Raw genomic sequence first — 21,823 nt, 5'->3', positions numbered from 1 at the left:
ATTATGGCATAAGCCACCTCCCCTCTTTTTCATGCATAGCTGATTTTTTGTGTGTGTGTACCTGAAACAGTATTTGTACTCGTGCATGCAAGATTTTATTGATAGACTTTTTCTTTCCTTTTAAAAAAAAAATTGAGCCAGAAGTGGTGGCACATGTCTATAATCCCAGTGTTTGGGAGCCTGAGACAGGAGGATAGCAAGTTTGAGACCAGCTTCAGCAATTCAACAGGACGCTGTTTCAAATTAAAAAGGCCTGGGGGTGTAGCAAAGAGGTAGAATGCCCCTGGGTTCAGTTTCTAACACCAAAAAAAATATTGTTTGAAAGTAATTTAAAAATAGATTTACTAAAACATTGGTCTTTTGAATGATTGGCCTTTTGAATAAAGTATTGAGTGTGGTCGGGCGGCCGAAGCACATAATCTGTTTTAAAAGGCTTAATTTTTTTTTTTAGAGTGAATTAATAAAAAGAGAAGCAGTGTTATCCCCTTGGTTTGCCTTCTACATTATATTACATATTTTGGGACATTTATAAATTATGTGTTTGTAATTTTCAAAGGGTTCTTGATTTGAAACAGAATATGAGTTACAAAGTAAAACTACTAGAGAATAAAATAACACCATATTTAACCATAGTACATGTTACATTGTTGAAAAAGAAGACAGGAAGGTTGGAAATTCAGCAGAGTAGAAGGAGGTTACTTGGCAAAAGAGGTGGGCCTTTAACAGAACCTGTTAAAGAAGATGGGGTTTTCCTAGTATATATAATCAAAGTGGTATTTGAGTGTGGAAAAGACAATAGTAAACAACAACTTCGAGGCAAAAGACACATTTTTTAAGTTGGATGGTCACGTGCCAAAATTGTTTGTGTAGGGAAAATTAGAAAGTATGCATTTCAAATTTAAAATCAAATTTTATTTATATGAATTTTATTATTTTAATAATGAGCAAATTGCAGATATAAATACTTTTACAGTTAGCATTTTACACATTGAATTCCTTCCTGTACTTCTGGAGGGTATGGATGGGATCGTTTATACTGTATATTTTCATTCGTATATTGATTTCTGGAATTAGTATCTGACACATTGCTAGATGTTTAAAAAGTTCATATGGAGTGAGTTAATGAATGGTTCCTTTAAATCATTGTGTTGATTATTCCAGGTTCCATTTGGTCCCTTGTTGGTGCCATGCTTTATGCGGTCTATATTGTTATGATTAAGAGAAAAGTAGACAGAGAAGATAAGTTGGATATTCCAATGTTCTTTGGTAAGAATATGTTTAATTTGTAAGACAGTTAACTTTAAATGATTAGCAGGAATTTTTTTCTTAAGATTTTTGAATAGTTGAATTCTTTTTCTCCCTCCACACAATTCTATAAAATTGTTATTATGAAGTCCAATCATAGTATTTTTCTCTTACCTTGCCTTGCAGTGTGCACATATGAGAGCACATCTGTTCACTCGCTGTGAGGTGATAAAGGAACTCCTCTTGACACCTTTTCTTGCATTAGTGTCTTCAGCCTATGAATTTCCTCATTGATATGAGAGAATTATGTTACTGAAAGCATATGAGAGTTAACCTGCTATATTATACAATTTTGCCTTTTCTTTTTTTAATTGTTGGAAGCATAGGATTGGGAAAACTGCCTCCAAGTGGTATGTATAGTACCATTCTAGTTTATGCAGTTGATGCACTTATATTCTGTACAATATAAAGAATTTTAAGGGGCCAAGCTGGGCACGGTGGCACATGCCTGTAATCCCAGTACTTGGGAGACTTAAACAGGAAGATCACACATGTAAAATGTAAAGTAAAACAGATCTGCTCTGGGCTTTGGAATGGACAGGATATGGAGAAATCAGGATTGGGAGAGGGCTCTGCAGGCAGGGGAGCCTAAGCAGAGGCATAACGGCGAACAGGGAACGGGTCTGATTGACTGTTCTGGGACGTTCACCTTACAAGGAGTGGACGGTACCCAGGACCAGGTTCTGGAGGGTCTGGGGAATAGGTGAAGTGATTTGTACTTTGTGTCTAGGTCCAGAGATTGTTAATTTATGTGGAATTTCATAGACTTGGCATTTTAGGGCAGGAAAAATCAATTTGGTTCTTGATAGTACCAAATTTTGGTGTGTTACTTAGAACTTTTTTTTAATGTTTTTTTGTGGTACTAGGTATGGAACCCCGGGGCGTTCTACCTTTGAGCTATACCCCCAGTCCTATTTTTATCTTTTATTTTGAAACAGGATCTTACTAGGTTGCAGAGGGCCTCACTAAGTAGCTGAGGCTGGCTGTGAACCTGCAATCTGTCTGTCTCAGCCTCCCAAGTACTGGGATTACAAGCATATGTCACCATGCACTGTTTAGAACATTTTTTTTTTTAATGTGTAAGTACTTAAGCTCATGATCCCTTCTGTATGTGTTCTTTGGTGTGTTTAGTTTTTATCACTAGATCTCTTAAGTTGAGTTTCCTAAAGCAGGATATGAGACAGAGATTCTGTGTGGGTGGCTTATTGGTTAGGGTAGTAGTGTGATCTTCCAAAGGAAAAACTGGTAAGGGAGTGAGGGAAGCAGGACCAGGAAGAGGAAAAAAACCCACAAGATCGCCAGTGAGATTTGGCTCAACTGATGTGGGGGAGCAGGTCACACATCTGGGCACCCCTCAGCATCTCCCTGGCCTTTAACCGTGAGGGCTGGCTGGCCTTGTGAGTCCCCCAGCAGTCAGCTAGCCCTTGGCTGCAGATGTGTGGGGTTGGGGGAGCAGAAACTTCCTGAGGAAGGCAGGCTTGTTTGCTCTCCAAGATAGTTCTTCAGAGAATGGGGGTAGCTCTGAGGCTTCCACAGCAGTTAGAGAGTGGGTACAAAGACATAACTCACCACAATGAAATCCATTATCCTATATTACTAATATGCACTAATTAAGAAAATAGAAGACTTAACTTGGCATTCTAAATTGCAATGATGGTAGCAACTACAAAATATGTATCTATTTGTAATTTAATTTTTATTTAAGAAAATTCTATAGTTATGTGGCTCTCATAGTAGATCTGTGACATTAAACTATAAAAAGTACAATAAAATCACTATAATATTATGATCTTTTTTCTTTATAATCCTTACATTCACATCCATACAGTGATATAGAAGCATGATTTCTATGATAATAATACCTTACTTCATTAAGTGCCTAGCCTACTATGTGCCATGCACTGGGCTGTATTTTATGTGTTTTCTTAAATCTTCCCAGCATTTAATTAAATATTATTTTGTTTTTATAGATTGGAAAACTAAGGCTCCAAAGAGGTTCTACATCTTGCATAAAGGTTTATACTACTAGTAAATGGTGGAGCTGGGATCAGAATCTAGGGCAGTCAGACGGTAGAACATGGACTTTTAACTTCTACATGGTATAAAGCCTTCATTCATAAGTAGTCAGTGTGTGCTTGTTACATATGTTGACTAGCTGTTTGTATATCTTACCAACATTGTTATCTTACCAACATTGTTATAAGCTCTGGAAAGGTTGGAACCAAGGATTTTACCTTCTTTGGAACTTTCCTCCACTATTCTTAGGATAGCATAGGTGCTTAAATATAAATATGAGAGCAAGCCATAATTCAACCTCATAATTAATTTAGGCTGGATATGCAGATACATATATACCAGTTAATTCTTTAAATTCTAGTAACTAATGTTAACAACTTTTAGTTTCAGATTAAATATTCCACAGTAGTTGCTTTCATGTGAATCATTGAACCTTAAAAGTATTGATCACCAGTTGCTTGATAAACGTTTTCTAGTGTTGAACATTCACAGAACTGACTTAAAAACTAACAGAATTCTAGTTAAGGTAGCTGGTCATGGTGGCGCATTTCTATAATCCTAGTACTTGAAAGGCTGAGACAGGAGGATTGTGGGTTTGAGATGAGCCTCAGTAAGTTAATAAGATCCTGTTTCAAAACAAAAATGTAAAAAGGGCTGGGCTTGTAGCTCAGGTAGAATTCTTCTGTGTTGTTCAGTCCCCTGTACAAAAAAAAAAAAAAAAAAAAGTTAAGGAGTCCTTTGTGCAAAATCTAATGTTTTTTTAAATTATGGAACTCTTAGGTTTGGAAAATTGAAATAAATCACAGTTTAACTTTTTTCTTTTTTTAATCATATTTAGGTTTTGTAGGTCTGTTTAATCTGCTACTCTTATGGCCAGGTTTCTTTTTACTTCATTATACTGGATTTGAGGACTTCGAGTTCCCCAATAAAGTAGTATTAATGTGCATTATCATTAATGGCCTTATTGGAACAGTTCTCTCAGAGTTCCTGTGGTTGTGGTATGTACTATTTCTTTTCCTGTGATATATTAGTTATCAGTTTATTGACTTTTGGATAGTTTAAGTATTTATATTTTTTTCTGTCTTCTGATGGCCTCTGCTATACCCCACTCAGTCACATACTTATAATTGTATATATTAGTTCCATTAGAGACATTTTTTTAAATTTCCTTGTGCACACTGCAAAGAAGAATGCCTGGCACATAAAAGGAGCTCAAAATACTTGTTTAATAAATGAATATATGTAAGTGTAAGTGAATGAATATGATTTAATTTGTAGAGTGTTAGGCAAATGAAAGTAGTCATTATTTAATAGACATCCAAACTTATGAGATGCACATGTCAAGTATGAATTTCTGAATTCAAAGTCAGAATCTAGGAGACATTTCTTACTTAAGAGATTTTGAAATATCTTTTGGGTTGTTCATAGGGTTTTTTGTTCTGTTTATTCTCAGGACCTTTCACATGAATAAGCCAGATTATGTATAAACTAAAAACTGATTATTTGAGATGTTAAATTTTTATATATTTGATATCAATAAGTATATTGATATGTGATATTAAGCTTAAAATTAAGTTTGGAACTTACTTGGGTCTGTACCACCTTTTCACAGAACAGTTTATTAGTAGTGGGAGTCACTAAGACTTGGGTCCTCTTCTCTGTTGAATACTTTTTGTAACACTTTATCAAGAGTAGCCTCTTTTATTTCAGGGAAGCATTATTCTAACATATACTAGAATTTACTTGCCTATAACTTCCATAGGTGTGTGGTTCATCCTGCATTATGGTTTTCTCTTGGCTTATAGTCTGTTTTCCTCTTATATAACCAGATTATTAGTCTTTAATAAAAAATGGCTTGTCGACCTCTATTAGGTATGATATTTTCCTTCAACTGTACACAATTATATGCAGATTTCTATTTCAGAATTTGATCTCAACATTGATAGTTTAAGATAAAAATAAAATGAATAGCTTAGCTTTTGGTTAGGAAAATTGTTGGAAAAATAGAAGACAACTAGGAAATATCCTTTAAAATATTCAGTTCTTTCTGGTCTATACTAAGCCAAGATAAAACAACACAGTTTTAGTTTTCATGAGGGTGAGATGTCTTTGTTTTAGTGACAGTTACATGTTGGCTTATCACTATGTTAAAGTCTGTGTGTGAGGTATTATTCTATGATTTTTTTGGGTGGTACTGGGGTTCCTGGAAACCCTTCTACCTCCGGGCTATACTCCCAGACCTATTTTTATACTTTTTTAAATTTAGAAACAGGGTCTCTTAAGCCAGCACGGCTGGCTTTAAACCTGCACAATCCTGTCTCTGCCTCCCAAGCAAGGGGATTACAAGTGTGCGCCACCATGCCTGGCATTAGCCTATAATGTTAGCTAAGTTAGTAGTTTTTATAAAACTATAAAGCTGCTTAGCATTTTTTAAAAAAATTAATGAAATAAGAACTTTATATGCAGGTTGGGTAATATCTGTAGGCAGATCTCAAAAGTAGCATAAAGTTATTTGAACCTTTTATACTTACATAGTTGTAGTTTTAATGTTGAAGATAAACTGTGGAAGCATCTTAATAGCTATATTATTTTTTGTGTCTCAGTCCATCCTAAATTTTTATTCTTATTCCTGAATGAGCCTATATTATAGAGTATAATTTTTCTTTTATATTTTTAGTATAATGTTCAATGTTTTTCTTTTTATATTTTTAATGTAGAAATGTATATTTTCTCTTGTTGTGTTTTGTTTTTTAGGGGCTGCTTTCTTACCTCATCATTGATAGGCACACTTGCACTAAGTCTTACAATACCTCTATCCATAATAGCTGACATGTGTATGCAAAAGGTAAGGAAAATAATAATTATTTTAGGTATACCTTTAATTTTTTTTTTTTTTTCTGCTACTGAGGGTGGAACCCAGAGGCTTTCTACATCTGGGCTATACTCACAGACCTATTTTATATTTTATTTGGAAACAGGGTCTCACTAAGTTGCTGCGAGCCTCACTAAGTTGCTGAGAGCCTCACTAAGTAGCTGAGGCTGGCTTCAAACCTGTGCGATCCTCCTGTCTCAGCCTCCCAAGCGCAGGGATCACAAGCGTGCGCCACCATGCCCAGCTTGTATTTTGGTTTCTAAGATGAACTCCAAAGGTTCCTCAACACTGTGACAGAATACTACCATAGAAATGAGCAGTCCTTAATAGTGTAGTTTATCAGTGATCATTCATCTCAGCACATTGGATATCCTTTTCCTTTTCCTTGAAATCCTGACCTGGAAATAATAACATCATAGAAAAGAGATTCTAGGGCATCTCTGCCAATAGCCCAGAAAGGAGGAGTTCCTCCATTGCTCTTACGGGTGGGAGACAGAAATAGGTGTTCCTTTGCCTAAGGCTGAAAAATGGCATAAAGCTACTTATCCTGTATTCAGCATTTGTGAGCTTTTAATTTCCACATATTAAGTAATAAAAGTATAACTGTTTTGGCTTAATATAATTTGAAGAAGGGAATACTTCAAAGTCTAAAGACTCTTAATGTGTACAAGTCATAATAAGGTTTTTTAAGCAAGCTCTCTTTCCTTAGGTGTTTGTATGCAGTTTTGGGGATAAAGACAGAATACTCTTAGTGACTTATATCCTCGTTATTTAAAATCATTTCTGTGCTGATATTTCTAGATTATTAAACATTCTAGTCAATGTTCCAGAAAATGTTACAATTTAACAATAATAGGTAACCAAATAAAAGTTTTTTGGTTACTTTTAATGACTACTCTTTCCTGGGTGTTTTTAGGCCTACATAGCCTCTGTGTGGGTCCCATATAACTAGGGTATGCATGCTAAATTTGTCAAAGTGATTGTTCTTGTTTTATACTTTTGTGATTCCTTCATAAAAGACTTTATTCCCACAAAAACCCCTTGCTTTAATGGTACTTTTAAGTGGAATATTTTTCCACCAGAGGGAGTGTTCCCTCTGATTCTAAACTTTCTTTTCTTTTTTCTCTTCAACTCTTAAAAAAGGCAAACAGTTTTTCTTTCCTACTTTAAAGATAAGAGTTACTATTTCCATCATTACATTATTTTTAAAGCAAACCACCAGTGCATTGCTCCTAAGTCTTAATAAACAATCAGTACAGTCTTAGAAAATTTTTAGTTTTAAAGCCAGGTGTGGTGGCATGTGCTTGTAATCCCAGTGCTTGGGAGGCTGAGACAGGAGGATCGCACAGGTTCGAAGGCAGCCTCAGCTACTTAGTGAGGCTCTTAGTGAGACCCTGTTGGCAAAGTATAAAAAATAGGTCTGGGAGTATAGCCCGGAGGTAGAAAAGCCCCTGGGTTCTACCCCCAGTACTACCAAAAAAAAGAAAAATTTTAGTTTTATTTGTTTACTTTGCTACTGGGGATTGAACCCAGGGGCATTCTACCCATGCCCTCCAGCCCTGTTTATTTTTTATTTTTATTGTTTGGAACAAGGTTGCTGAGCCTGGCCTTCAGTGTGGATCCTCCTATATCAGCCTCTTGACTAGTGGGATTACAGGCATATACACATGCTCAGCAAGAAAATTATTTTTGATACATTGCTAAATTTCTTTGGTAAAGGCAAACTAGTACAAAGGAAAAAATAATTTTTTCTTTTGATAAATTTATGACATTTCATTATTTTTAATTATCTTGACAACCTGACAACCCTGGTTGGTAATGAATTGGAAGATCCCACTTGGTGACATCAGAGGGCTCCTCACTACCGAGGCTTGTCTTGATGCTCATCAGATTGTCTGACTAATGCTCTAAAACTGTTTGTCTGTTGTCTTTCTTGATCATTCTATCATTTTGAACTTTTTAACCTTGTTACTAGACAAATAAGCTAGTTTTGAATTTTGTGATTAGAATTTATTACAGGTTATCAATAAGAGGTTTGCAAAAGTTGCACCTGTGGATTTTATTTGGTTTGGTTCTAGACGTCTTAAGAGTTATAACACAACATAGCAAAAGTATAACATAACTTTTTTACTGTGCATTTTTTACTATGACTTTAGAACCTCAAGAGGAAGCATATACTTAAGAATAGGTAATAACCAGTAAAAAAGAAATGAGCAACATGATATGCAAGATAAAAGTTTCACTTGTAGATAGTACTACTCTCTATGCATCTTGCTTATTGAATGAGAAGTGTGCCTGCTTAGCTTTTCTTTAGCACATTTTCCAGGCAAGAAGTATTGTTGGGAATTGTTCCTCCTAGTTTTCATAGGTGGAAAACTTATGTTAAAAAGGAAAGTCTTTTAGTCATAATTTTGAAGGTGTTTTTTCTCCCCCTTTTACTTTTAGGTGCAGTTTTCTTGGTTATTTTTTGCAGGCGCTGTCCCTGTATTTTTTTCATTTTTTATTGTAACTCTTCTGTGCCATTATAATAATTGGGATCCTGTAATGGTGGGAATCAGAAGGATTTTTGCCTTTATATGCAGAAAACATCGAATTCAGAGGTAGGTATAATAGAATTTTTTAAAAAAGTAATGTTTGAAAAATAAACTGAGAATCATATCATGCTGGCCTATCTTTTAGGAATTTTGCAAGGAATTATTGAAATATTATAATTTATAAATTGTGCAATAAAAATTTTGCCTAGATTCTTTGGGTGATAATATAGCTTCTTTGTTACATTTTGGGGGAACATTTTTTGATTCACTGGTAAAACCAAAGTGCCTGTCCTTCTATAATGAATTTAAGTATAGAGAACTCTTATTTGTGTGAACATAATTCATAATAGAATATATTAGCATTGCTTCCATTTTTTGAGAGAACACTTTATATTTTATTGTAAGAATAATAATAATAAAATGGGACAAGCTGTTGGGAAATCTTGCTCTAGTCTCGTTTCTGCCACTGACTTGCATCCCACCCTCACAGCTTCAGTTAGTGGAATAGATAAGTTTTAAGGTTCCTCTTCATCTCAAGGCTTCCTTAACTGTTTGTTTGTTTGTTTGTTTTCTTAAGAGTCCCAGAAGACAGTGAACAGTGTGAGAGCCTCATTCCTATGCATGGTGTCTCTCAGGAGGATGGAGCTAGTTAGCTGTTACTGTTACTGTCTGTAGTCCAGGTTTGTATGTGAGCTGGCATCAGTGTTGAATAAGATTCTTATTCTTGTAATACTGAAACTCAAAATCAATTTTCCAGAATTAGTTGTTTGAGAGGTAATGTAGCCTAAAGGCAGGATAGCCTCTGGAGTCAAGTTGCCTGGGGTGCAATGCTGACTTCTCCATATTGTGGCTATGTGACCCTATGCAAAGTTTTAGCATCTCTGTGCTGCAGTTTTCTTATTTGTAAAGTGGTGTTACAATAGAACCTCCCTTACAGAGTTGTTAGACTATTAAATACGTGGGAATTCAAAGTATAACAATAGTGCCTAACTCAAATTAAATGATCAGAAGGTTTTTATCTCTTATTGTAATTCTTATTTTTATTCATGCTAAGGGTCACTTCATATAATGATATACATTAGAAAAATAGTTTCCTTTAATTATAAAAATAAGAAAAAATGTAATATTAAAGCATGTATCCAGTTTTTTTCTGCATGCATATGCATGTGTCTTATGTAGCTAGTACAATATGAATTCTAATTCTCTGACTGCTTTTTTATTTAACAGTGTTTTAAGAATATTTTATCATTTATTAAATTTTAAGAATATTATTTTAGAGCTGGGTGTGGTGGCCCACACTTGTAATCCCAGTGCTTGGGAGGCTGAGACAAGAGGATCACACAGGTTCAAAGCCAGCCTCAGCCACTTCGTGAGGCACTTAGCAACTTAGTGTGACCCTGTTTCCAAATAAAATATAAAATAGGTCTAGGAGTATAGCCCAGAGGTAGAAAGGCCCCTGGTTTCTACCCTAAGTACCACTAAAAAAATGATTATTTTATATTCCTTAGAGGACAGAAAGAGCATTAATGGTTCGCTAATGAATGCTTGAAATAAATACAACATATAGAGTAAGAGATCATGGCAAATTGCTAGAATTTTGGAGGTTCAGAACCTGCAGAGGTTCAGAGGATCTTCCTTCTGAGATCTTTGGGCAATTTGTATGGAAATTTTTTCTGATTGAAACAGTTTTTTCCTCTCTACCTAGAACATATACAAATGTTAATAATTTTTAACATTCCTTTTGGTCTTAAAGCTTAAGTTTCATTAGCTTTATGGTAAATTTACCCCTAATCTAAGGATAATTGTCTTGCTTTTGTGTTTGTCTGCTGTTAAGATTAGTGTTTTATTGGTGCTATTAAGATTGTATATTATTGGTGATTACTGCTATTAAGATTGTGCATGCACATAATTTAAGTTCTAGATCTGTAAAACTCTTTTTTTAAGAGAAGTCTTATACCAGCTGAGCACCTACCATTCATCTATCCTTCTGGGCATGGTGGCATAGGTCTGTAATCCTAGTACTTGGGAGACTTGAAACAGAAGGATCTCAGGTTCAGGAAAAACCTAGCAACTTAGCGAGACTCTCAGCAACTAGCAAGACCCTGTTTCCAGACAAAAAATAAAAAGGTCAGAGGAAGAATGTTCCTTGGTTCAATTCCCAGTACCTCAACTCCCCACTAGAAAAACATCTACCACTGTCATACACTGCCCTTCCTGCTTTTATTCTCTTCTTTCCCTAAGGAAATCACTTACAACTCTTAGCTTATTCTTTTGGTTTTTACCTTTCTGTATCTTTACATATGGTGGTTATACTTGTATTTCTTGATTTTTTTTTCAGTTTAGTCATCTTTAGTTGACTTTCCCAACTGTGAAAATTAAGGGGAGGGCATCTGAGTGAATAACTGCTTTTTCTGTAGACATTATACTAGTCTCCCTGTTAGTTTCTTCTTCACTTACAGAGGTACACCTTTTTATTTCTCCATTGCTAGCTGAGAGTTGGCTGTTAAAGCCTTCGAGATTGTTTTAGAACTCCCATTTCCAAATTTAAGTATCCAGTTTATTAAATATATATACTGTATATGACATATATTTTAATGTTAAGTAATTTTATTTTAAAAATATAGCCTTAGAAGATTAAAACTGTGGAAGTTACAAGCTAATCATTTATTTGTGTTTTTGTTTGTTTTGCTTTACTTTTAGTTCATTGATGGAACATTATACAGCGAAGAGACAATCTCTGGCAAGATTTCGTAGAAAAATGTTTCAGTGCCTAGTCTGAAAAATAACAGTTTCAGTTCTTTGAAACTCTAAAGAATATTTTCCTCATGTCTTTTTTCTTCATTTTCATAATGAAGTACTGTGCTATGTAGCTGTGTACATATCACTACAGTTATAGGAAGTTCCAGTCCATAGTCCATCTAAGGACCAATCTGCCTTACACATCTCAAGGAATTCAGTTGATGAAATCATTTGAACTAATCAAGGAATGAAATTCTAATGTTCTGGGGACTTTACTTTCACAAATTTGTTAAATGGTAGACCATATTATGAAAATGTTTTCAAGAAATCATAGCAGGTAGATCAGTACTTCTGGCAGGTAAAATGATAAAATAAGCTGCCCATGGTAGATTCAGATTATTTTTTGAGTTTGTAGAGTATTACAAATTACATGGAAAAAATATTTAATTGATGTAACAAGTATGGTCATGCAAATTTGGTGGAATTTTAACAGGATAAAATATTTGAGCAAAGATCTGGTACACTTATACTACATATACTCTGTTAACCTTTCATAGCATTAGGTGCCTTGTATTTTAAAAATGTGACAAACCTTGACAAATTTTTAAAGGAGAAGTATTGTAAAATGAAGAAATGTATATTCCTAAAGGCTGTATTGCTGTAAATGTAATTGATAAAGCTCTGTTTAATTTAGAGTTTTAAAGAAATATTCTTTCTTCAATTAAGAAATTTTCATAATGGAATGATTTAAATTGAAGTGATAAAGAGTATTATTAAAATAAAATGTTTATATATGTACTTGTGTCATATCAAAATGATTGTGTCATATCAAGAGATTTCACATTATATACCATATATAAATGTGTCATGTACTCCAGAACAGGGTGATTATTCTTTAAGTAATTTCAGTTTTTCTACATGAAATTTAAATATTAAAAATCCCAAAAGAAAAGTAAGGAGGGGTTCTACTTTTAAAAAAAATTACACTTCAATTTTTACCAAGATTAAATTAAGTACAAAATATTTCTAATTGCAACTCTTACATTTAGATCTTACATGTATGTATGTATCTGCTCCTAGACTGACACTCACTCTCTCTCTCTCTCTCTCTCTCTCTCTCTCTCTCTCTCTCTCTTTATTGGTACTTTGTGAGCATACATCTTGATGTAGTTCAGGGTGATGGAGGCATACATGCACACAGCACTTGTTGAGCCCTCCCTCCCACAGTGCCACCCCACTCCCTCCCTCTCCTCACCTCATGTTCAGTTCAGTGCTTGGCTTTGGTAAGTTTGTGTGTGTACATCACACCCACTGAGGTGTTTCCCTCTTAAGTCTTCCTCCCCTCTTCCATCTTCTTCAGGTCCTCTCCCTCACTCCACTAAGGTTTCTCTTCCTTTGGAGTTTCTCCTGTGCCCAATTTCTCCCCTAGTTTTAGGCTTTATTTCTAATGGTAAAAGTATGTCTCAAAATTCAGGCTTCTGATTGATCAGAATCCATTTCCTTTTCAAGTTTTGTAAAAAGAGTTTAGTTCTCTTCCAAATTTTATAATGAATTTGGTTTTTTAAAATTCCCTTTGCAATGCTCAAATTCATTTTATCCTGTTCACCTTCTTAAATTTTGCTTTGACAAAATTTAATTTTGTGTTAACATGAGTCTAAAATTAAATTAAAGCCAAGCATGCCTAGAAATAGCACATGCCTATAATCCCAGTACTTGGTAGGCTGAGACAAGAGGCACAGTTGTTCAAGGACAGCCTCGGTAACTTAGGCCCTTAGAAACTTAATGAGACCCTGTTTAAAATAAAAAATAAAATAAGGCTGAGGGTATAACTACGAGGTAGAATGCCCCTGGGTTCAATCCCTAGTCCCATAGAAAATAAATAAATAAATAAATAAATCTGAAGTTTAGCCATCTTTCTATTTAGTTCTGAGAACTTTTATATTAATTTAAAGAATTGCTTATGATAGTAATTTTTAAAAACATTTGATGTTGCTGATAATTCTTAAGCTAAAAATGATGATGTCATACCTCGGCAGGGGGAAACGTAAAAAATGTAGACTTCTAAGGAATTGTCTTTTATAAAAGAACAGATTGAATTTACATTTCAGTCATTCAAAAGACAAATTTAATTGCACTACTTTATTATTTATATACTTCCAGTTTTCTGGTCTTGCAATTTGACAGCTCACAAAGATCTTCAGTATACATACACGCACACACACACACATATATGTATATATGTTATATATATGTATGTATGTATGTATATGTTTTTTTGTAGTACTGATGATTGAGTGTCCAGGATATTCTACTTCCAAACTTCATCTCCAGTCTTATTATTTATTTTGAAATTGGGTATTGCTAAGTTGTTGAGGGTGGCCTTGAACCCACAACCCTCCAGTCCCAGCTTAACCATGGACTGGGATTACAGGTGTATGTTACCATGCCAGGCTGATCTTCAGTAATTTATAGGGTAAAATGGTTGAGGCAATGGAGGTAAAATTTAAATTTTAATTATTTCTAACTATGGTAGGAAAAGGGGTTGAACCTAGTATTTTTTGGTTGTTCGTGTCCTGTCCTCACATCATACAGATTAGGCGTTCTCACTTAGGACTCTGGATCTGCTTAGCAAGCCTTAGTTAGCGTGCTGGACAGGTCTTTGAAGCAGGGCTTCTTCAACACTAGGTTGCTGGTGTTTTATTGAAGAGTCTTTTTGGAAGGAAGCACTAGTAAATTCGTTAAGTGAGGCTGTGAACTACTGCTGCTTTGCTCGCCCACATATTATCTTTTCTCTCACATTTTTATTTATGTGTATGATTGTGTATTTGAATAATGTAGCCATGGGAAGTAAGCAATTGAGGACTTCCCTTGTGGTTGAGAGTTCATCTCAAAAAGTAAAGTGCAGCCGGGTGTGGTGGCGCACACTTGTAATCCCCATGCTTGGGAGGCAGAGACAAGAGGATCGCGCAGGTTCGAAGCCAGCCTCGCGCGCTAGCTTAGGAGACCCTGTTTCCACATAAAAATGTAAAAATAGGTCTGGGAGTGTAGCCTGGAGGTAGAAGGGCTTCCAGGAACCCCAGTACCACCAAAAAAAAAAAAAAAAAAGTAAAGTGCAGGAAGAGGGGCAGGCACCATGAAGAGGGGCAGGCACCATGGTGGTACATGCTTGTATTCCTAGCCACTGCACACAAGCAGGAGGATCCTTGAGCCCAGCATCATTCAAGACGGGTCTGGGCAACACAGTAAGACCTTGTCTCTTTTTTCCCCCTAGTATGGGAGAATTGAACCCAAAGGAACTCTACCATTGAGCCACATCTCCAGACCTTTCCAGACCTTTTTATTTTACTTTGAGATAGGGTTCCACTGAATTGGTGAGCTGATCTTTTACAACCTTCCTGAGTATCTGGGATTATAGGTGTGTGCCACCAAGTCTGGCAAGACCCTGTCTCTTAACAAAAAGAAAAAAAGTGTTGAGTTGGTTCTATTCTGTGGATTATGAGAAAGTAGGTAACAAGGCCCCGGGGTAACAGCAACAGTATTGAAGGCTTTTGGAAATTCACAGGCAGGTGACTGCTACTCTTTCCTCTTTCAGAACAATATTGGTTTGTAATTATATTTTTCTGAATCTAAAAACATTGGGAATTCTGATAATTTGTTTTCAGTGTGTTGCTTTTCATCACATACATAATGTAAACCCCACTGTTGTTATAATGTTTTAAATTCTGACCTTGATTGAAGAAAAGTCTGCTTTGTTACAAAGACTTTCTGTTAGGTGAACATCAGAATCCCAAGTAGAAAAAGCTGAAAAATGAAGCCACTTTAAGGGAACTTAGATGAATGATTCCTGGAGCTTAAGCCATTTGGTGTGTGTAATGCATCTATATTTATTCCTTGAAGTAAATTTTAATTTTTATTGAGATATTGGCTTCTGTCACCCTGACTTAATTCCTAACATTAAATGGATCTTTCCGTGGCATCTGACAGAGTTCCTTTTTTCTGTGGATAAAGCTCTAAGTGAGCTCACAAGGTTAAATGTGAATGTTCTCAAAGTATACAGCTTGTTTCAAGAAGAATACTAATGCCCATTTTAAAATCAATCATGCAGAGCCAATTTGGGTTTGCAAAGCATGACTCCTCTTGAAGCCAAGTTTTCTCAGAGGGCCTTAGAACTAATCCTTGGTGTGCTGGTTGAAGAAATAAAATATCTTTAAAGAAGGATAAAGGTGCACTTAATTAGAAAATATTTTTACAATCTTATTTGCAAATGTTATTTTCATTTTAAGCAATACTAGTTATAATCCTACTCTATTTCTCCCTACTCTCCTTTTGAAGTATTTGTTGTTTAAATAATATCTCAGGAAGAATTTGCAAGAGTAACATGAATATTATCTGACATTTGCAGGCTTATATAGCTAACATACTGTCTGCTGATTTTTTAAAAATGGTGATATGGTATTTATGAGATGTTCAGTTTATAGAATTTCAAGTTAGATTTCTATTTTAATATGTCTTTTGAGTCTTCTGAATTCCTTTTAGGTAAGTTGAGGTACTTTTTTAGATAGACTTGCAATTTTTATATACAATAAGTTCTTTTTATGATATCAGTTTCATTTGCCTATATGAGAATTAGTAATACTATGTTTCAGACATGCACTATTGGTACACAGAAATTATTCCTTTGTATCTTAAGAGCTGCTGGGTGTGGTGGCACATGCTTGTAATCCCAGGACTTGGGAGACTGAGACAGGAGGATCCAGGTTCGAGGCCAGTCTTAGCTACTTAGTGAAACCTTTCGCAACTTAGTGATTCCCTGTTTCAAAATAAAGAATAAAAAATAGGGCTGGGGTTGTAGCTCAAAAGTAGAATGTCCCTGGGTTCATTTCTCTCTCTCTCTCTCTCTCTCTCTCTCTCTCTCTCTCTCTCTCTCTCTCTCTCTCTCTCCTCTCTCGCCTTTAATAAATGAGGCCTAAGAGAAGTTCATTATAAGTTAGAAACAAATAATGAATGTAGAGCCGGGCATGGTGGCGCATGCTTGTGATCCCAGCATTTGGGAGGCTGAGATTGTGGTTCCTGGACAGCCTCAGCTACTTAGTGAGGCGTCTGCAACTCAGTGAGACCCGGTTTCAAAATAAATAATAAAAAATAGGGCAGGGGGTGAAGCTTGGAGGTCGAATGCCCCTGGGTTCCATCCCCAGACCTGGGGGAAAAAAATAATGAATGTAGGAAATTTGCTGTTTAATCTGGAGCTTCCTTTTTGACATTAGGAATAAAGATTACCTAATGATTACAATGTTTACCTTTAACTCTTATTTGATAGCTATTTTCAATTTTTATTTTTAGGTTATGTAAAACTTGTGTATATATCTTAAAAACAACCTACATTTAAAAAAGCAATACTTTCCTATAAAGTTTGCTACTCCCAGTATACATGAACTCTTCGAATGCCAAATAATGAAATCATTTCCTTTCTTTCTTCCTTCTTTCCTTCCTTCCTCTGGGGATTGAACCCAGGAATAGTCTACCTCTCTGAGCTACACTACCAGCCCTATATTATTTTATGTTTTAGACCTTGAAGCAAGGTCTCTCTAAATTGCTGAGGCTGACTTTGAACCTGTTTAGCCTCTTGAACACTGGGATTACTAGTGTGCCCACCAACCCCAGGGAAATCATTGATATCTTTAAGGAAAATTTACATATGAAAAGTAATTACTTAGTACTCTCTGGTTAGGCAGATTTGCTGAAGTGTTAATATCCAATGACAGCTTCTCCAGGCAGGATTTTGAATTTACAGTGACATACAAGTGATCTTGTTTCAGAGCTGGGGATCTAGGGCAGGCACACAGATGATAACAAAATTTCCTTCATGGTTTTCTTAACTTGGAAAAGTAAGACTTCCAAACTTAACTTTTAACAAGTGACTTCTTGAACTTTTTTTAATATAATTTTATATGTGATTTCTTAACTATTTTTATTAACACTCACTTAGATTCTTATATACTAAGCATTCAATATTTCTCTACTTGGCTTTCCTGTACCTGGTTTTAATTACGGTAAGTAATAATAAAGTCAGTCATGTGAAAGTATCCATTAATTTTAGTGAGTCTTTGCAAGGCAGGCAGAAAATTTCTGTTTCAATAATCTTATTTTTGACATGGGATGAAAATAGTGTTTTAGAATCTTACTGCTATTATTTGCTTACTTGGAATAACTTTTACATTTATTATTTTTTGTGTGGCAAAAACCCAATGCCAGTCACTTAGACCATGTAACATCCAAAGTAAAATTTTATTGAGGACAAACATTGTCTTAATTATTCTAGAGTAAAGTACAATAAATTCTTTTGACCATTGTAATAATATAGTATAAGTATATATAAGTAATATGGTATATAATATACAGGTACTCCTCAACTTTTGATGGGGTTAAACCCCAATAAGACCACAAAAATTAACGGTATCTTGAGTACAATATCTATTTCATACATCTAACCTACCAAACATCATAGCTTAACAATACCACTTGCTGTGGAGCATCATTTAATTGCCCTGGTACCCCCTTGACTGACTGGGGGCTGAGGTTCACTGCTGCTGCCCAGCATTAAGATGGTATCTTATTGCATATCACTAGGTTGGGAAAAGATCAGAACTCAAAACTCATACCATAATGCTTTCATACCATCATAGAATATACAAATTGTTAGGTCCAGCCATTATAAATTGGGGGCCCTCTTTATTTTAATATGCACATGGAACAGTGGTTCTCAAACTTGAGCCAGCATCAGCACATCACTAAGAAGACTCAAGCAGATTCCTGTGTTTGAGGGCCATGGCTTCTCCTGGAAATAAATTGCTATAGGGTAGTTACCCTCCCTCAATATTTGCTTTTTCTGAGAAAAGTTTCAAATGGGAAACACAGTAGGGGAACCTAAGAGGTTTATAAGGGAGGTGGGGGTACTGTTTAAGAGAGGGCTGTGATGAAGGATTATATCCCAGAAAAAGTTCAGGTATTGTTCCAGAGAAAGGATCTGGGCAGGGCCACTTCCCTGGGTGGAAAAATGGAAAAATGGCACAGAACAAGGGGGCATGTTTCAGAGAAAGGGTCTGGAACAGGCCTCTTTCTGGGGTGGGAGAGCAGCCAGCAGTCTTCTGGGTGGAGAGCGTTATTTAGTCTGGGACCCCTCTTCCTCACTTATATGTATTAGGGGAGGTCACTGTCTCTTGCCACAGGTTAGTGCACTGCTATTTTCACCAGCAAACTTTTCCCTCTGGTGCTGGACGTCGGGCGGTGGTTCTCTGATGGTGGTGGTCTCGCTGCAGCTTGGCAGAGAGTTCCATATTGCCATTCTTCACGCCCATTTAACTTGGCCTCAGGTACATCCGAGTCTTGCCCTGAGCTGCTTATTTCTGTCTAGCTACTTGACATTTGGGCCCACAAAATAGTTTCTGATCCAGGGTATCTTGGGGGAGGCCTGGGAATGTGCACTTCTGAGCAGCTTGCTGCTGGTACCAGGATCACATTTAGGAATTACTACTTTAAGGAAGAGCATTCACTTTCAAGTTGGATTCCCTTGCTCCAGTTAGTGAAATTATATGGGGGAAATTATTTAACTAGTAAGCCTGCATTTCCTAGTTGTGAAATGCCAGCTAATACTACTACCTGCCTGGGATTGTAGGAAATGAGATAATATATTTGAAGGGGCACATAAGCAAGACTGGGAGCTTGAAATATGTTGATGCTTTTGGTCAGCCTCCCCTCCCCCCCCATTATAACTATTTCTGACTGTAAAGAAGCTAAACTCAGTACCTTATAAGGTTTCTCTCAACTCTATGATTCCAGAAGTTCTGTAGTTGAAGAGACAGTGCCAGACACCTAATGGATACTTACTGCTCTTTATAGCGTGGTAACAATAGTGATACTGCATAGACCATGGTTGTGATTTTGCTTTTGTTATTGTGATTTTGCTTTTGTTAGAGTTTTTGCTTTTGTTAGAATCTAAACATTTAAAATCTTAGATTTGTAAAGCATCCTTTAAAAATAGTTGAGAACAGTCTGAATCCATCAGTTTTATGGAGGCTGAGTATTTTAGGTAACTAGGCTGACTTTCCTAAGTAACTGGCCTTATTAGAGTTTCTATTATGTTGTCTCCTAGTGGCCTAATGCATGTTCAAAATATGTAGTTTTCTTTACCTCTTTGATTTTAGATAGCAGCAAATTGGCTGTGTAGCTAATCCAAGCCAATGATTTGATATAGAATATTCATTCAGTAAATACTGGATTTAAAATTTAAAAATTAGTGATAATTTAAAATTGTCACTAAAGTGTTCAATATTTTGAACTTAAAAGCTTTCCCCCATGGCCATTCTAGCTTTGAACTATACCTTCAAACCCTTTTTATTTTATATTTTGAAACAGGGTCTTGCTCAATTGCTGAAGGTCTTGCTAAGTTGCCAAGGCTCACTTTGAGCCTGCAATTCTCCTGTCTCAGTCTCCCAAGTACTGGGATTACAAGCAGGTGTCACCATGCCTGGCTGAATTTATAATCTTAAAAACTGAGGGTGCTAAAAGTAACCAGCTAAAATATTATTAGATTTCTCATCTTTTAATTCCAATAAAGGGACATTTTGCCTTTCCCCAGATGTGATTACTGTAGATATGGCAAAGAGTACATACAGTGAAAAATGTGTGTCACTAGTTGATTGTGGTCTGGAAACAACTTGAATACAGCATTTGCATCATCCGGGGTAGACTTCTTGAGCCTGACTGCTGAGTATCTGCAGGAAGAGCCCTTGGAGCTTGGGTAGGAGCACTTTTCCCGTGCAATGAATGCTGTAATTGCATTTGAAACATCTGTTTTCTTTCTTTTTTATATTTTTAATTGGTGCATTGTAATCATACATCCTTATGAGGTACACGATGGTAGAGGCATCTATTTTTAAAATCCTAGGCAGAAGGCCAGGTGTGGTGGTGCATGCTTGTAATCCCAGCATTCGGGAGGCTGAGAACGGAGGATCGCAGTTCGCGGACATCCTCAGCTACTTAGTGAGGCCCTCTGCAACTCAGTGAGATACGGTTTCAAAATAAAGAATAAAAAATAGGGCAGGGGCTGTAGCTCGGAGGTAGAATGCCCCTGGGTTTCATATCCAGACCCGAAAAAAATAAATAAAATAAAATCCTAGGCAGAGAGGCCACAACAAATGCAGATAAACATTAAAAATGCTAGCCAGGCACAGTGGCGCATATCTGTATGTACTTGGGAGGCTAGACAGGAGGATCATAGGTGCAAGGCCAGCCAGCCACAGCAACTTAATGAGACTCAGTTTCAAAAGTAATTTTGAAAGGGGTTGGGGGATAGGGTGGGATATAGCTTGGAGGTTAAATATTTATGGGTTTAATCTAGAGTACATAACTTTTTTAAATGCTCTTTATTAGTGTAACAAAAAAATCTGATAATGGGAAAAAATAAAATCAGTTAAATACATGCCAGAATACAATTGATGGTGAAATGTAACTAGTATAATTTAAGGTGAGCCTTATGAGTAAAATTAATAATAGAGGTTAGACAACAATATTTGTGAGGGACCTAGTGCAGTGGTTTGGATATAGAATGTGCCCTGGAAGAGCTCATGTAGTAATGCAAAAATGTTCAGAGGTGAAATTATTGAAACATGAGGGTTCTAATTCATCAGTGAAAGCCTATTGGTGGGTTAATGGATTTACAGAGTGGTAAGGCAGGCAGGCAGGGTGTGGCTGGAGGAGGTATGTCACTGGGGGCGTGGCCTCAGGGCCTGTATATGTGTATTGCTCATCCCCTCCCCTGGTTCTTGCTCTCGGCTTCTGCCTGCCATGCCCTGAGCTCTGCAGACGCGACCTGGCCTAACATGGACTGAAACCTCCAGAACTGTGAGCAAGTAAGCCTTCCTTCCTCTAAGCTATTGTCAGATATTTGGGTCACAACAGGGAGAATACTGACTGAAACACCTAGTATATTTAGTTTGCTTTTGTACAGTCGTCCTGGTAAATCTTCTTTTGAAGGGCTGTTTGTAGGAAACATCTCATTTTTGTACATTTTTAATGTTTGTAGGAAATATCTCATTTTAGGACATTTTTAATGTGTATAGGAAACATCTCATTTTAGGACATTTTTAATCCCCTTTGGCTAGTAGATTAAAGATGAAGTTATCAGGTGCTAGCAAACTGTGATTCATATATTTATATAAGACAAGAGTGTATCATTCTAGCCAAGTTGCAGCATTTTAATATCATCTGATGGGTCTGTATTGAGTAATCAGTAGTATCTGCAATTACTCCCAGGAGCGGCACTGGTTAGTACAGAAATCAAGTCAACTCAATTACCAGA

General features: G+C 36.2%; 1 protein-coding gene across 2 annotated transcripts in view; it reads left to right on the top strand.

The window, feature by feature from the left end:
- The window catches only part of SLC35F5 (solute carrier family 35 member F5), a gene marked incomplete at both ends in the record, with an annotated part of 37,298 nt that extends 27,918 nt beyond the window's left edge, over positions 1 to 9,380 (top strand). For both annotated transcript variants that reach the window (XM_080689798.1, XM_080689797.1), the window contains 5 exons: positions 1,162 to 1,266; positions 4,160 to 4,319; positions 6,076 to 6,166; positions 8,639 to 8,793; positions 9,305 to 9,380. In XM_080689798.1, coding sequence (XP_080545924.1) covers positions 1,162 to 1,266; positions 4,160 to 4,319; positions 6,076 to 6,166; positions 8,639 to 8,793; positions 9,305 to 9,380 — 587 coding nt within the window. The remainder of the gene's footprint in view (positions 1 to 1,161; positions 1,267 to 4,159; positions 4,320 to 6,075; positions 6,167 to 8,638; positions 8,794 to 9,304) is intronic.
- Between the last annotated feature and the right edge of the window lie 12,443 nt (positions 9,381 to 21,823).

The sequence above is a fragment of the Muscardinus avellanarius genome, assembly GCF_963383645.1.
Source record: "Muscardinus avellanarius genome assembly, chromosome: 2".
Taxonomy (NCBI): domain Eukaryota; kingdom Metazoa; phylum Chordata; class Mammalia; order Rodentia; family Gliridae; genus Muscardinus; species Muscardinus avellanarius.
Note: the sequence above shows the minus strand (reverse complement) of the source record. Positions and strands in the feature narration are given on the sequence as shown.